The following is a 17,152-nucleotide window of genomic DNA, read 5'->3' as shown; positions in this document are numbered from 1 at the left end:
GTGTCACCGGTGTCACCAAAGTAAATTGGCACTTGAGGTAAAAAGAAGACGACACCTTCCGACCAAACAAACGACTTACTGAAACTTACTGAAACGTGAAAAGCAAACATAATGATTACGGTCAAAATGTATGAACAAATTTAGTTTTTATCAGCTCTAAGAGACTACTCCAAACAAAGTGATTTTTTTCTCACATTTTTTACGTAAAGCAACTAAAAATTGATTATAAAGATACCCGTGTCTCGTCTTTATAACTTTATAATTTTGCTGAAAATTTTGATTTTCCAAATTCCACATGAGGTCTTAAGTTTTCCACTTTAAAATTACAGTAGTATTGTTCGCGCAGTTCATCCAGTCTTCTCTGATTCAACGAATTTTGTTTTGATGAAATGTCAAATCGCTTAAGTAAATTTTTAATCTGAAACAAGTTTGTGTCGAATATTTGAAGTATTTCGCGTAAATCGAAGTGATTCACTTTCAGTTTCGGCCAGAAAATAGTTCCACGTGTACGCTTTCTAGTGTCCTAAACAATAATTACGACTAATTCGCCGAAATTATCTAAATTTACTAAATAATTCAGCTTCGATTGTGCAATTTTATGCTCAATTTCTTGAATTGATGTGCTTCGAAATCCCTGCAATACGTTTCGTGGTTATTCAAAAACCTATAAATAAATTTTATAGTCGGTCATTGAAAATAAGGCCCATACTATGAAAAACAAATATAATAGTAAAAATTCCCACAGTGTATTCTATTCGATTGTGTATGTAATAGCACTACTATTTCACAGGACTGTCAATGATTGACGCTGTCGGCAGGTCGGTCTCCCGTCACTTCACACGAACAATACCAAATTTCGTGGAAAAATTTCTTAATAAATGTTTTGTTTTAAATTTTACTAATATTTGCGGTGGTAACGATAATAATTCACACAATCTACGTATATTGTTGCACGACTTGTCGTTTCCTTGCTTCATATTATTGCGGCCTCTATTACATATCGATAAGTTTTTGACAGAACGCAATTACGAATAATTTTCTTCGAACTCCATGACATTTCCGTATAATCTTCGGTCTTTGCAGTGATTAGATCGATTGGATTTATTTTTTTACAAAATCTGCTCTGATGGAATCAATTTCGGACTATGGTCAATATGGTGGTAGTGATGAAGAGCAGGAGAATTCGAGCAATTCAAAAACAACAAGGGTAAATAACAACACAAAAATTATGTTTTTCTAGTTCCCCAATTTGTTTACAAAAAAGAGTGTGTCGGTGATTTATATGGGACGCTTCTGATAGCAAAATTATTGATCTGTTCAGGCCAACCCTTTTCTTTTTGAGAGAGAAGATTGATTTTTACCTTTGGTATAAAAAGTGGTTGATTAAACCGATATCAGCGGTTTAATTTGATCAGTGTGGAATTTGATGACGGAAATTTTAGAGATTTAAACTCCGAACCAAATAGCGAAAAAATAATTTTCGACCAGAATTTGGTTTGATTAACCTAATTGTAATCGATGCAAACATTTACACTTCAAAATTTATACGATTTCTGCTTCACAAATATTGACTTAAAATCATTCAGATGATTAGTCGCCCATGTTACTGTATTGAAAATATCGATTTGGATATGAATTTGTTCTACGACTTATGCTATGGAAATTTCCGGATGATTCTATGTGAATGCAGACATTTCGTACAGTTTAGTCGAAAATGAGGAATATACCTACGAGTGTTTTGTGACGCAATGTCGCCATTAGTCGATGATCTGAAGGTTAAAATCACTCTTGGTATTATTTCGACGTAAATACCTCTTCACCACACGCATTTCATTTTTCTCAAAAATATCAGATTCGGTCCGGTTAACTTTTTGCTCACAATTGAATGTCCAATACGCCGAGATGTTCTAATAGTTGAATATTATCTTGAGTTAAATTAGGGCATTAATTCAAAAAAAAAACGATTTTCAGATAGCTCCCCATCATTAAACAATCTCAATTCACAACAGCTACCATAAAGTAGCTTAAAAAAAGTGGCAGAGTTGAAGATGAGTTCTCAGTTCGAGAAACTTGCCTGAAAATGATTGAAAAATAGGTTTTGTTCCACAAGCTGAAAAATGCTTGTGAAATAAATTTTATTCGGCGTGAGCAGCTGTGCCATCTGTCTACAATTTTCCATGAAATGGTGCTTTAAGTTCTAATTTTAGAAGCTCTTTGGTAAAATCTTTGGAAGTTTCGTCCAATTGGAACGAGCTGTCAATGAAAAGCAGCCAGATGGAGCAGCACCTATGTCAAATTGACTACATTTTGCAATCATTTACCAGCTTTTGGAACAAATTCCATTTCAATCATTGTTCAGACAATTTTCACGGACTGAGTACCAAAGTCACCACAGAATTTTCCTAATTTCATCGTCACTCCTTTCCCATATAGTTGGAAGGTATCATAGCTGTATACTGTTGGGAACTTAACATCAATACAGGTGCACTGGTGACACCTGACTTTATAAAAGTTACCATTTTTCGACACGAAAAAAATGACGATTAACATTACCTGTCCACATAATAGTTTAACAATCTTGGTCATGATCGAAGCCTGTTCTGTCAGAACCTTAATTATTTTATACAAAGAGTGGGCTAAGATGGGAAATTCAAGTACACTTAAAAAGTGTGCGCCCAGTCTAATATACAGAGGCAAAATTTTTTCAAAGATTTCAATCCAATTCATGCTTTTCATTACACTACACATGCCGATAATAACCACACATTCGTAATGCATATTACAAATGTTTCCTTAATAGTATATTACTTCCGAGGTTCCAAGTTGTGTATTTGATAAGTGGGGTGCCAAATAACAACTTGGAATCTCGTAAGTACAATGCTTTACGTGATAAGGCTATGTAAATGAAAATGGAACATGCCGTAACGCGTAAAAATTTTCTTTTATTCTCCTGTCAAACATGACACTATGACGCTATGTGTAAAGTATATAAACACTGAAGTTAATGCGGATCAGAGAAATTGCTCTTTGGGGTGGATTAATTTTTGTAATGTTGCCATCATCATATTTTCTTGTGACCAATGTTGTTGCACTTGCTAAGGCTTGGTTTTCACATACAAAGAAACCACTCCGTTTTGCCATCCGTTTAGCCTCTTTTCTATCGTTTAGTAAACGGAGAGAAAACGAAGAGTGTTTTTTTCGTAAGTGAAAGTCAGGACTAAGTTTGTACTGAATCGAATTCGTCTCGGTAGCTGCACAACAAACTAAATTCACTTGAAAGCAGGAATCCCTACGTAATTGGGCATTTGCATTACCTTCAGTGTTTATATACCTTGGTTGTATGTGTACGTACACTTACTCTACTAGCTACACATAGCAACGCTAAAGAGACCCAATTCAAATTTTTCTTTTGTTCTCCTGTCACATTTGACAGAAGAAAAATTTGAAGGCGTTGCTATGTGAACCTACAGTTATAATTCGCTAACGGTACAATAAACAAAGTTCCGTTTCTACAGACAAACTCAGTACAAAATTCAAAAGCCATATCTTTAAGATAATAACACAATTTGCTGTTTCAATAGTCGACCCTATCTTTAGGATAACCCATCGGCAAAGAACTATGGCAATAATCAATCGCGTGGTCATTCTATATCGGACGCAACGAGTTCGAGACGCCGTAAAGCAACTGCCACCACTGATGACACCAACTATGAGGAGATACAAATGGATTTGAGCGAGGTAATTAGAGGAAATTCGATTAATTTTTTTCTTGCAAATTGGAGTTAAACTGAAAAGAAAATTTTAATTTAAAAAAAAAAGAAAGAAATTTTTGCGATAGATAGAGAAATCTGACTTTTTCATTTCGTTTTTCCTTTAATTTTTTTTTTAATTTTAAAAATTTTTTAAGTACAAAAAACCAAAAAAAAATTATTTAAATCAAAAGAACAATTAATTAACGCATTGCACTGTATTGTTATATTATACTCAAATCTCAAATCGACAAAAAATCACAAAATTGACGATGATAAAGATGATAAAGAGCACACACGTGTAGATTCAATGCTGTGTGCAATGTGTGGTAATGTAATGTTGGTGTTGACAAAACAGCATTGATTCGGTGAGTAGTTCAAATTGATTTACATTCAAAACAAAACAAAAAAAAAATCTTAATTTTAATTCTTTCGCCAAATAATTCAATTAAAAAATATTTGCCTTGCAGCCATGGTAGAAGGAATGTGTTAAGCCGAAAACAAACACACACGTGGCCCATTGCGATTGTCGATCCGAGCACTTGAGCCGAAAACACACGATCTGCTGAGACAATACCCTCTCTAGCATTCAATATCCCGAAGGTACAAAACTTTATTTTACCTGGAAAACATACAAACACGCAGACAAAATCAAGTTCAAACGAACACACCAAAACAAACAAACTGAGCATAATTACTCTTCCCTTTCCCATGGATCGCGTGAAGCGAAAGTCGAGATGAAATGCTGTTTCGACCTCCGGATACAGTGGCGGTCAGAGGTGAGCGTGGTCTTACCATCTTCAGTCGTTTCCACTGGTCCGTTACACGAGACAGCAGTACACTTTCAGTTGAACGAGTTTCGAAAGTTTACAAGAGCAAGTTCATCTTCTGATGGAAAATCGTTAGATAACACCACCCCTGGAATTAGTATGTTTTCCAGGTAAAATAAAGTTTTGTACCTTCGGGATATTGAATATTTAGAGAGTATTGGCTGAGATCGACATTTATGTTGTGTTTTCCATACGCATTCACTTGAAATGTGCCGAATCCTGACATTTTGCTAAACCCTAAATGTGAGCCCTTCCAAGTGAGGGCGTTAACGTAACCCACAGTTCGTCTTACAATGAACAATACAATTCTCAGCAAGACAAAATTGCTCGTGTATTTTCGGCCTTACTTCCTATAGGCCACGGATTCTTTCCTCCCCAATCGGGTTGTGGATTTAGATTGGTGGAAAAATAGTCAGATTTTGCAACGTGACAAACATTTGGTCTGCGAATTTTATTTTTGAGCGCTATAGGGACCCTGCCAAGGTATCGACTCCTAGATGATGAACTAAATTTTTGTTTTAAAGACATGCCCAAGTTTCCAGACCAGTTTTCGAATGATCAACTTGCAAGTCAGGACTGCAATGTCGTAATGGCTTTAGCTTGTAATGGCCGATTTTCATAATTTTTTCTTCCAGTTTGAGGTGGGTTGGTTCCTCGACTCCACATGGTCCACCATCTTACCAATTCTGGAACTCGACAATTTTGAACAAAGTAATGACTATTCGCAGACGCCTGCCAATAGCCAAATTATCACAAAATGCTATTGGCAGGCGAACTGGCCTGCGAATAGTGTTTTCCCTTTTACTGAGGCTATTGGCAGGCACCTGACAATAGCATTTTCTCTTTTACACAGGCTATTGTCAGGCGCCTGCCAATAGTATTTTTCCTTTTACAAAGACTATTTGCAGGTGAAATGGTCTGCCAATAGCATCTACGTTTGAGCAATTCATGATTTTTTAGGGTTCTCTTCTCAATATTTGGGATTCTTGATTACTAGATTACTTTCTGTAAAGGCATATGTCGCATCTGGGCTACGACCACAGTCTGCTATGTTCTTCACTACAATCAATTCCATTTTTCATTCGTCTCTAACGTGGGTCCCATCTAGCGCGCAAAAACGATTCGTTTTTCACTTTGCAAAATCTAGCAATATCACACTCATCTCCATCCGAAACCCGATTGGAAACAAAAGAGGCCTCGGACTGTGACACGAGTATGCAAGTATCGAGTATGGTAGGATCGACAATCACAATTGCTCGTCAGATTTTAGCTTTAGTCCAAATATTTTTGTTTTCGTACGAAAAACGGTCAACGAATTTGCTTTCCCGGTTAAATGATGACTTTTTCCGTAACTGTACACGTGTTAGAACGCGTATGTGAGTGACACCTGTGTTTTATGGAATCAGCTCATATTTTTCATAAAAGTTTGCCGTTTTGCTGCAGTTTTAAATCAGAGAGATAGAATGTCACTTCGACAGAAAGTTGCAGCAAGCATCAGGATGACAATTGGGTCAATCAACTTTTTCTCCCATAAAACTCAATTGTCCCCTAGACTTCTTTGGCATTTCGTATGGAATGAGAGTGAGCCATTGGGGTTATACACTTCAAATCGTCCCCAATCCTTATACTGATCGCCCAATATGGCCAGTCCGGGCCTGGTAAAAAGAAATATCATTCCGAAGTCCTTCCCATCTTCTGTTGGCATTTATGATTAGCTGGATCTCTACATTCTCTTTTGTTACTCGGCAACGAATTTCAAAGAAAATCTGAGAAATGCGTTCTGAGACCATTCCCTCCGAACAAGTTATTGTCGCCTCTACACTTGCAACTTCGAGCGTCGACTTTCAGTCACTCATTGCCAATCGCATCGAGTCTAGTCTCGCTAAATATTTTGTTTCGATCAGTCAGTTGGTGTCTTTGATGTCACAACCAAACGAATTCGAAAATTTTGGATTTGTGTCCGTTCAAATTTTATGGATCGACCGTGCACGATTCCGAATCATCAATTTAGACATAGAAAATTGTCTTGACTTAAGAAACAAACAAAAAACGATCACGAGACTAACGAAAGCTAATTTTCTATTTGTGCTTAATTCTCTTGATTCGCAGGACTCCGATTCATCCGACGCTCGATCATCGCTACCCAAAGTCAGTGACGTGAAACCAAAGAAATGTGAAACGGATGCTATGCCACAGGTTCGAATCAACATTTCTAATTTGTTGAAAATGTCGCTTCTAATCATTCGATTTAATCAGTCATCACACAGGTCGAACAGGCATAATCGTTCGGACGAGAAATCGAGCAGTTCGTCGAAAGAAGTGGATCGCTACAAATCGGACAAAAGCAAAGAATCGTCCGGTCGTGATAGATTCACCGAGAAAACGAGAGATAAGACGGATAAGCACAGGAACAGGGATCGTGATCGCGAACGTGACAGAGATCGACGGGAGAAGGGTCGCAGCAGACCGGAAAAGGATGACAAATATTCGTAAGTGAATTGCGACTACGGTCGTTGCGTCTACTGAAATTTTGACTCTTCCTCTAGCCGTCACAGAGACAATCGTTCAGACAGCAGACGCGATCGAAATGATAGAACTGACCGCAACGATCAAAGACGCAGTGATAAGGACCGATATGACAGAGGCCGTGATCGTCATAATAATACCAGATCAAAATCCAAATCCAGATCTCGGTCACGCGACAACGGCTCACGGGACAATTTGCCCCCACCACGGTCTTATCAGCATGATCGAAGTGCAATCAAAGAACCGCCCAAAAGTCTTATGTCACTTCAACTACCCCAAATGCCATTGGTAACGGCATCTGTAACAAAACAAATCACGCCTGCTCCCACCACCACCACCACCGCAACCACAACCATTGTTGCCGCTACTGCACCGCCGAACCTAATTAGTCCATTGTTGGCCAGTGCTCGGTACACAGAACAAATGCAGAAGCGAAAACTGCTGTGGGGTAACAAGAAAGTCGAAGGCGAACAACAGACCACAAACAATCGTTGGGAACAGACGAAATTTTCACAGGATTCGGATGGTAAAATGGCGACGAAGTTTTTGCGATTGATGGGCATGAAAGATGCACCGAAAGTGGCTGAGGATGAGACACAAAAAGCACCTGATTCGATCAAAAAGCAAACCGAAATGTTGTCGACGATGGAACAGCAATACGAAGTGGCCAGACAAATGACACACACTATGAGAGGAATGGGTCTGGGCTTTGGTACTCAGCCGCGGAACTATTGAGTGGATTTTGGTGTAATTTTTTGACCATTGATGATGTGGACGGATCTGTAAATAAATGAGAATTTTGTCGTAAATTGCGGTCTATTACATATTGTTTCGAGAGGAAGACAGAGCCACCTGACTTCTTAAGAGGTTCCGAGCCTACGCTGAAATTGTAGCCTACATTTCTGCGTTTCGAATTTTTTGATCGCTGATATCTTTTTACGAGAGCCCTTTTTGAAAAATGTACGACCACATTTTCGAGTAAAAATATGTCAGCTTTGAATAAAAAATAAAATTGTCTGTGAAAGTTCCATGTGCTTTGAGAAAAGTGTACCTTTGATGCAAATTTGGGGCATCGGTACAGTTTTCTCAAAGCACATGGAACTTTCACAGACAATTTTATTTTTTATTCAAAGCTGACATATTTTTACTCGAAAATGTGGTCGTACATTTTTCAAAAAGGGCTCTCGTAAAAAGATATCAGCGATCAAAAATTTCGAAACGCAGAAATGTAGGCTACAATTTCAGCGTAGGCTCGGAACCTCTTAACTGAGTTCTACAACAGAACTTTAAAAAAATTCCGAGAATTGTGGACCTTTAGTAGACATTCGACACTCGACACTTCCTTCTGAGAATTTTGAAATTCAACGCGGCAAAAGTCCACGATCTGTCTGAATGTAAGGTCAAGGCGATTGTAGATCAGGTCGCTGGTCAAACGACTACTGTTGAAAGCTAACACATTCGTGGTCGTTATTGCGGTCCCATGTTTTTGAAAAAGGATTCTGGTGGAAAGATATCAAAAAATGAAATGCGAGACACGTAAATGTAGGCTACTATTTGAGCTAGGCATCGATGCCTCTTAAGTTCCATATAAATCACAGTCTAGAAGCAAATGATTGAGTAGTGAAACAGTGAATGATTGATCAGTACAAAAAATGCTCAGACTGAAGACTGAAGAAACCGCCCTTTTGCGTTCCAGTTGGATTATATAAAAGTAAGAACTCTGAATGATGATCCTATGGGAAAGATTTCTTGAAGGTGAGTTCATGTGTATGTAATGTCGATAAATGGAAACACTGTTCTTCGAAGATCATTCATGATTTTTGTTTGTTGTCGACAGAATAGCCTGCATATCTAATTCGAACATAACGTAAGTGCTTTAAGTGGCCAATTACTCAATTATTCAGTGATTTGATTTTTATGGCAACAAAACTATGGTTCTTTTAACTGTAGGGTACGTTTACCTGATAACGTTACATTATGACTTCAGTAGGATGGAAATAGATTCAGAGATTTTTTGTTTAATTAATTATTGCCTACGGCCAATTCCAAGTTCAGTGTCTGGACCTACGTGTAGACTATCATAGTTCACACAAGACCTGACAAACTCCTGACTATTTACAAAAGTAATTTTTATCGGAGTTTGCAGAACTTTTCGAAGATTTTCAGTAAAACTAAACAAAATGAAATTATGAGGCTAGTAGAGACTAAGACCGTTCTACAACTTTTTTTTCTTCATTACAGTCGGCGACTTTGAAATAGGTGACGTATTGCGTTTCAGCTGTTTTCCAACTGATTCATTCATAAAACATTAACGTTTACAATCTTATGTTGTGTATGCTTAGAGTAACTTGGATTATCCTCACAACCCTTTACAGAAAGGTAAATCAAAACATTGATGGCGCTCATCACAAATCACTTTCTACCTGTGCTCGGCACATTCACCCTATTCTCTCATTCCACTTCGTTCTTTACATTGTTGTGTGCACTTGTTACAGGACTCTAAATCAAACACAACATGAGTGCTTTAAGTGGCTGTTTGTCGACTCATTTGTTTAAAATTATAATTAGCTTTAAAGCATAGCAAATATGTCGAGCGTTTTTTTTTCGTATTCCAATTTGTTTACCAATGCACTTATGCAGGCGAATGTTTGCTTGAAATTGCTGCAATACAAATTTTTGCCAAGCTTTGTGAGACCAAACGTCGGGGAATATACACACGAGTCGATAGTTTTAGTGGTGAATAGGAAGTGTCGAAAATGTTGTCAACTTTTCAGGACATCAGTCAATTGTTCCTGGTTCAAAACGCCATCGTCTCGATGCTAAACAATATTAGTACGTATGGTTCATTTGAGGTTGTAGAACTCGGTAGTTTTTCGATCGCTCAGATGTAGACTACACTTTATGTCATTTGTATAATTTAAGGAGTAATTACGAGGCATGGATGCTTTTAGCTAGAATTGTAGTCTACATTTGTGTGTTTCGCTGGTCAAACTGCTACAATCAAATCTATTTTCTTTTGAAAGCTAACACATTCGTGGTCGTTATTGTAGTCGTACATTTTTGAAAATGAAATTTGTGGGAAGGTATCGTCAAAAGTAAAATCCACAAGTATTTAAAAAACGCCCAAATGTATGCTTTTCAGCAAAGCATCGATGTCTCTTAAGAGCAATGTACCCTTTGTGAATTTGTAGTCTACATTTAGGCGGAAAAATATTCGTTTTTTGATGGTTTATCTGAACCAAAATCTTTTTTTTTTGAAAAAGTGAAACTTTTAAAGGAAAAAATGTGTTAATTACTTATTGGAAACTTATTCAACTTGGAAAAATCTTCGCAGATTATGTAAATTTCGGTAAATTTATATAATCTGCACAGGAAACAAGCACATTTTTGCGTGCTTTAATGGTTTTCCTTTGTCAAAAAAGATTTTGGTTCAAAGAAAGCATCAAAAAACAAATATTTTCCGCCTAAATGTAGGCTACAAATGGGGAAAGGGTCCATAGCTGTTAAGAGGCACCGGCACCCTGCTAAAATTGTAGCCTACATTTGCGTGTTTCGTATTTCATTTTTGTTAATATCTTTTCATCAGAATCCTTTTTGAAAAATGTACGACCGCAATTCCGACCACGAATCTGTTAGCTTTAAATAAAAATTAGTTTTGGTTGTAGGCGTTTGACCAGCTCTGAGAAAAGTGAGCAGTTTTATGAAATTTTCATAAACTGCTCATTGTTCTCAGAGCTGGTCAAATTGCTTCAAACAAATTTTTTTTTCTGTTGAAAGCTAACACATTCGTGGTCGGAATTGCGGTCGTACATTTTTGAAAAAGGATTCTGGTGGAAAGATATCATCAAAAGTAAACTAAAATCCAGTATTTAAAAATCGCCCTAATGTATGCTTTTCGGCAAAGTACTGGTGCCTCTTAAAAGGCATCGATACATTGCTGAAAAGCATACAGTTTGGCGTTTTTTAAATACTGGATTTTAGTTTACTTTTGATGATATCTTCCCACCACAAACGCCACCAATGTGTTAGCCTTCAACAGAAAATAGATTCATTAAGAAAAATTAAACGCGAGACACGCAAATGTAGGCAACAATTTTACGTAAGCCTCTTCAGCAAAAACACATTTAAATTTGTCGAAAAACGGAGCCTAGATTTTAAACTGAATATACTGTGAAGTTCAAGGATTTGATGAGATACACACAATTGTAAGCATAAAGAAAGAAATCGGTCGATCCTCTGGGAGATGGTTGAGTTTTTTTTTCGCATAGCTTTTCGTTTTATTGGAAATATGGAGCACACAACGCAGCGTCTAATGGATCAAACGAGAGCTATTGACTATTGGGGAAAATAGAATCACTTGCAAAAAGAGGTGAAAGGTCGATAATGGAGGTAATGGATTTTCTTTCAGCTTTTGGTATTATTAAGGTTGTATGTTGGTTCCTCGACTCTACATGGTCCACCATCTACCCAATTCTAAAATTCGACGATTTTGAGATTATCGAGTTGGTTGGTTTCCAAAATTCCACCACTCCCTAAAGCCCTTAACATTTTCTAATTTCCTGTGAAATGTTCTGTCCATTTCTCTGCCAATCACTCGACATACTCAAAAGAATTAAATGTTTATACAGGTCAGGAGATAGATTCACATGCAGCGTGTTTAATTGAAGATCAACATGCGCAAAGCGAAATGGATTTTCCCTACGTGCCGGAATTTCCCACCATACTAAGTGATTGCCGATTGAGAAACGGAGAATCGGAAAGCTTTGTGTCACAAATGCAGCAAGGCATTACAATCGGCTGTGCGGTATGAACTTTAGAAAGTAATGGACCACCCAGAGAAAATAAGAAAACAAATTTCCATTTTGCATTTCGTGTAGCTTTTTGTCGTTTCGCATAAATGCGTTCTGCCATTTCTGGACAATTTTCAAGAAATGCACGACTGGGTGGAACAAAAGTATGAAAAGAAGATCTTGATTGTGATCGACACTGAAGATAAATTAGCATTCGATGATGTGATGGATATACTGAGACATAGAACAGTAATGAATGGTAATAGTACGACTATCATCAATGACGTGGACGAGTTGAATCTTACTTAGATGCATATTGTTCTAGAGTTACCACTGACTCAGCTCATCAAGGCCGATTCTAATAGTGAATTTGTGGATATTTGGTCAGCCTATCCGTACGGATCTGTCGGACAACTGTACAATCGATTATACTTGAACAATTTTTCCTACGAATTCGACAAAGAAATGATACCGAAAATAACAAACTTGGATGGTTGGCCAGTAATTGGTGCATTTATTCATTATCCTCCGTATACGGGATACTACCATGTTGTAAGTCACACTTATCGACTTACAACACGAGAGAAAATAGCAATTTATAAGAAAAATGTTGGCCTGTTCCTGTTGCTGTTTTCCCTCTCACCATGTCGTTCAATCGAACTTTACTTCGCTTTCATTTAACAGCCTGCTGGTACCGGAAACGCAAATCGCTTTGGTTCCAACGATTCGCTCGTTCTACGACTGGATGGACAAGAACACATTGCTCTCGTTGAATTTTGTCGAAAATACAACTGTACGCTAACAGGTCGTCTAGATTATGATGAAAGTCTTTGGGGTGATAGCTTTCCAAATCATACCGGCACCGGACTAATCGGTGCCCTAACCACTCGCGAAGCAAACGTATCCTGTGCTGCGCTGTATTTATGGGACAGCACATACTATTTTACGCAATACACGGCGATACTTCAGCGAGCAACGATAACTCATATCGTACCGAAACCCTTACCTTTGCCATATTGGCAGACACCGATTTTGCCGTTTCCGGTTTATATTTGGGGATATGTCACCGGATCATTTCTAATTGGCGCAGTCATGTTGTTCATTATCAATTCAACTCAAAATCGAATTGAAGAAGGAACCGGCATCTATGGGCTGTTCGATTCCGTTTATGCAGTTTTCATGATGAGCATATTCCAGGGAGTCAACATCAACATTAAATTCATCTCGAATATCGCTATTTTCACTGCAATTCTCATTTATGCCTTAGTTATCGGAAATTTGTATGTCGGTAAGTGCACCCGTCAATATATACTACCAATTTTTGTCTGACATTTCAGTGCTTGCGTGAATCTAATTTCATTTTCTTCTTCAAAAACAAAGTTTAGTCTGATTCCTTTAAAAATATCCTGCGAACCTGGATATCCAAAATTTGTAAAAGTTTTCTCAAACGATCCTACGACATCGTGTTAATCAAAAACATCGCATGTCGTTTCGCATTAGCTTTTAAGAGCTTCCGAAACTTCTGTGAGCTTTAAGCTTCTTTTAGATTCCATTCAAAAAGTGGAACATTCCATTGGAATTCAAATGAAGCTCGAAGCTCAAAAATACTTTCGAAATCTTTTATAAGCTAATGCGAAAAGACATGCGACGTTTTGCTTAGGTACTTGTGTCATTCTGTGCGCCTTAAGTTCTTTAAGACTTTCTTTGGATCACGTTGTAAAGTACTTGAATGAAGCTTTGGAATTACATGCCTTTTATGAAAAATTCATTGGAAATGGTAAGGGAAACTGGCTTACCGAATCCTCCAAAAAAACTGTCTTCCATGAAATATCGGTAATGAGCTATAACTTACACAACAGAAGTTATAAGGGTTTTCACATCACTGGCTTTTCCGGTTGGAAAAACAATATTCCATTTTCCGGAAAACAATTTCGTTCCACAACTTTTCAAACAAGGTAGAACAAAGCAAAATCTTAAAGAACTTAAGGCGCATGGAACCCTTCTTTTCCCACAAGGTAAATTTGGAATCACGTACATACTGTACTTTACGTGATTAGGTAACGTAAATGCATGTTTCATGAGCTAAGCGCCATTTACATTCCCGTAACACCTTTAAAGTTCGTCAAAAAATCGTCAAAAGTTCGTAAGACCATAGATGGGTGGAATTGGAATATTGATGTGCTTTCGGACTATTAAGTCCTCATATACTTGTGCACTCGTTATTAAAAAAGTTTCGTTTGCGACGCAACATAATCATAATGTAATAACATTCAGGTGGATTGGCTAGTGTCATGACAATAACTCGTTACGAGCAGCCAGTTGATAGTATCGACAAACTTGTCGAAAGCAAATTCTCGTGGAGTTCAACTGCTTTATCCTGGTAAAGTTGTAAATACGTCGCTTCCATTTCCAACTCACTAACTGCGAAAAAATTGCAGGATATTTACACTGCAAAATTCCGATTATCCACCGCACAAAAAATACGTGGACAAGTACACGGTCAGTAGTATTCCAGACTTATTGAAATTAGTGCAACGGCACCGGACGGCCGTTATGTTGGAGACAATGCAATATGGTACGTTGACTTATCAGCCATTTATCGACGAACCGTCATCGGAGTACTACATGCTAATGAAGGAACAAGCGTACTGGCAAGGTACAATTATTATGACCAGCAAAACATGGCCGTTCATGGAACAGCTCAATCGAATCGTTTTTATGCAACAGGAAAGCGGAATAAAATACTACTGGGAGTTGACTGTAAATATTACGGATGGATCTGGTTACACGCAAAGACTGTGGAATCGTAATGCTTACAGTAGTTTTTCGTTTCAGGCGGGTTATCGCTTAATGAACTATAACATTCAAAGAAACATTGAATCGAATTCCAAGCCTCCCGATGGCGGTGAGCCAGTCAAATTATCGATTCAGCATGTGCTTGGAGCTCTGTTTCTGTGGATTTTTGGCAATTCAGCCGCTGTAATTGTTTTCATTTTGGAAATATTGTGGGAATACAACAAGAAGAGGATCATGACATTGTTGCACCTTGCGTCGTAAAGTCCCATAAATGAGAAAAATTACATAATACGTTATTAGCACTAAAGGTAATGCAAATTCGCAAAAAAGCGCTGAGTCCAGTTTTCGGGTAAATTCGACTGCAGAGCGCGTTCACTTCATTGTAGCACTTACGATTTCAATGGAATCTTTGCAGTGTTGAAATGCTTGTCCAACATTCACCCAAAGCATACAAACACTGAAGGTAATGCAAATGCGCAGTTACACAATGATTCCTCCCACGGCAGAGTAAAGTAAACCTGGCAGGAACGGTTCATTTTTGAAACGTCAAATAACGCAAGGTTCTGAAAGAACAGGTTAAGACACATCTGAGTTGATCACGAAGGCGGTGACACACAAATTTTGACAAATAGATGCTATTTATTGAACATACTCATTACAGATTGTTTGAAATGTCAACCTGATAAAAACTTTTTTTTTTCTTCAAATTGACATTTCAAACAATCTGTAATGAGTATGTTCAAAAATAGCTTGTCAAAATTTGTGTGTCAGCCGCCCTCGTGGGTGTCTGCTCAAAACAAACGAGGCATTGAAAACGTGTTTTGGTCCTATTTTTCATGACGAAATTTTCGAAACTGTCAAATGAAGTTAGAACTTTTTCTATTCAAAATCGCGATTGCTGCATCTGTCAATGAAAACTAGGACCAAAACACGTTTTCAATGCCTCGTTTGTTTTGAGCATAACCTGTTCTTTCAGAACCTTGAAATAACGGACCTAAGTACACTGAATGAAATGAACTCAAATGAACACTGACGTAAATTTAAAAAGATTTTATTCGCAAAAATATAGGGCTACTAGATTATTCAGGTCCCTAGTCAAATCAGCGCTACTGCCTGGTTAATTTAACTCTGTTGTGATTCCTACTTTCACATGAATTTAGTTTTTGTAGTGGTGAATTCGATTCCATACAAACTTAGCTGGTGCAACAAAACGTTACTTACCATTACAAAAATGAATTCACCTGACAGTTGGGATCCAAAAGAACTCTGATCTCTGACGGTGTTGTCAACCTCGGCTTCGCGTCGGGTTGACAATTTTCACATCTATTACGCTAAATTTCCATTTAGGCACAAGTCAGAAATATAGCTTTTCTTCTGGAAAAATGAAGAGTTTTGAATTCTGAACAACATTTTCGAATACACAAAATTGGTCTGGAAAGTCGAGATGTATGTGTTTTTGATGAAAATCCTCCACTCTGAGCCATCTTGTTCACTCTTCAAGTGTTTTACTAATATATATGAATCACTAGTTTCTGAATACGAATGACGAAAACAATATCCGAATGCCAGAGAGACCAGTAAAATAGAATCCACCAGTGTTTTCATTTACCGGTTCAAGATACAGGCAATACGACATTGACTGATTGCTTCTGAACCAGGGACGCGGATTCGTAGACATTAACGAATTTCATTTGTATTAACTCGTCCATACATCACTTTTCTTCAGGATTTATTGTTTGGACGCTGTGAGCGCGAGGAATCACTTGCATGTTTAGTTATTTGTAGTCAAAGCAAATCGACTCGACCACTGTTACTCGTAGAGTGTTGTGTGTATCGAGACTGCTTAATCTGTTTCACAGTGCTATTATCAAATCGAATACTAATTTTGCACAATTTTCCGAAATATTCAGCAATTGGAACAACCGCAACTGCATCAGTAAAATAACAAAAAATAAATAAATTATAATAACAAAATTGTAACGTGGCATTTTGTGTGTCAAACCTCACCGATGAGCTATGTTAATAATCAACCATTTCCTGTTGATCATAATAGGAATGCACCAATTTTATTGAATTGACCAGTCTTTCAACTGACGATAAAATTTGCCAAATAGTTTTGTTTATTAAATGCTTTTTTCATCGAATTCCTTTTACCTTTAATTTTTGTTCGGTATTTTGCTAATTAATTTCATCCAATTAAATCAAAATGAATGAACTTTATCCAACCACAACTTTATACAAATGCAGGCATCAATAACGTTATAACCGAAATGATTTCTGTTACTCGAATAACGTTATTCGCAAAACGAAATCGATTCGGTTAATCGAATAACGTTATTCAGGAACCGAAATGAATTCGGTTACTCGAATAACGTTATTCAAAAACCGAAATCAATTCGGTTACTCGAATAACGTTATTCAAAATCACGAACTAATTTCGGTTAATTTATCACAAATGCAT

General features: G+C 37.5%; 2 protein-coding genes across 6 annotated transcripts; both read left to right on the top strand.

Annotated features, from left to right (window-relative positions):
- The first annotated feature begins 1,043 nt into the window (after window positions 1-1,043).
- On the top strand, window positions 1,044-7,914 carry LOC119076896 (arginine/serine-rich coiled-coil protein 2-like). Of its 5 annotated transcripts, none has more exons than XM_037183908.1 (5): window positions 1,044-1,207; window positions 3,598-3,738; window positions 6,689-6,775; window positions 6,836-7,068; window positions 7,126-7,914. In XM_037183908.1, exons 1-5 carry the CDS (start codon window positions 1,127-1,129, stop codon window positions 7,838-7,840), a joined length of 1,257 nt encoding a protein of 418 aa, XP_037039803.1. In that variant the 5' UTR covers window positions 1,044-1,126; the 3' UTR covers window positions 7,841-7,914. The 5 variants fall into 5 exon arrangements, with proteins under 5 accessions (XP_037039803.1, XP_037039802.1, XP_037039804.1 ...); XM_037183907.1 differs by having other exon boundaries at window positions 1,057-1,207; window positions 6,689-6,773; window positions 6,831-7,068; XM_037183909.1 differs by having other exon boundaries at window positions 1,073-1,207; window positions 3,582-3,738; window positions 6,689-6,773; window positions 6,831-7,068.
- Window positions 7,915-11,777: 3,863 nt separating this feature from the next.
- On the top strand, window positions 11,778-14,952 carry LOC119077222. Its single transcript, XM_037184402.1, has 6 exons — window positions 11,778-12,154; window positions 12,221-12,447; window positions 12,580-13,183; window positions 14,170-14,275; window positions 14,334-14,655; window positions 14,731-14,952. The coding sequence occupies exons 1-6, from the start codon at window positions 12,037-12,039 to the stop codon at window positions 14,950-14,952; spliced, it is 1,599 nt and encodes a 532-aa protein (XP_037040297.1). The 5' UTR covers window positions 11,778-12,036.
- Window positions 14,953-17,152: the final 2,200 nt, after the last annotated feature.

Source organism: Bradysia coprophila, unplaced genomic scaffold (assembly GCF_014529535.1).
Source record: "Bradysia coprophila strain Holo2 unplaced genomic scaffold, BU_Bcop_v1 contig_232, whole genome shotgun sequence".
NCBI classification, from domain to species: Eukaryota; Metazoa; Arthropoda; class Insecta; order Diptera; family Sciaridae; genus Bradysia; species Bradysia coprophila.
This window is presented reverse-complemented; position numbering and strand designations above follow the sequence as displayed.

Excerpts from the sequence above, each read along its gene's own strand:
- LOC119077222 (XM_037184402.1), top strand. The coding sequence starts at position 12,037 with ATGCACGACTGGGTGGAACAAAAGTATGAAAAGAAGATCTTGATTGTG. Across the intron at positions 12,448-12,579 it reads ATACGGGATACTACCATGTT|CCTGCTGGTACCGGAAACGC; the intron begins GTAAGTCACACT and ends TTCATTTAACAG. Across the intron at positions 14,276-14,333 it reads AGTTCAACTGCTTTATCCTG|GATATTTACACTGCAAAATT; the intron begins GTAAAGTTGTAA and ends AAAAAATTGCAG.
- LOC119076896 (XM_037183905.1), top strand. The coding sequence starts at position 6,353 with ATGCGTTCTGAGACCATTCCCTCCGAACAAGTTATTGTCGCCTCTACA. Across the intron at positions 6,774-6,830 it reads TGAAACGGATGCTATGCCAC|ATCAGTCATCACACAGGTCG; the intron begins AGGTTCGAATCA and ends TCATTCGATTTA. Across the intron at positions 7,069-7,125 it reads GAAAAGGATGACAAATATTC|CCGTCACAGAGACAATCGTT; the intron begins GTAAGTGAATTG and ends CTCTTCCTCTAG.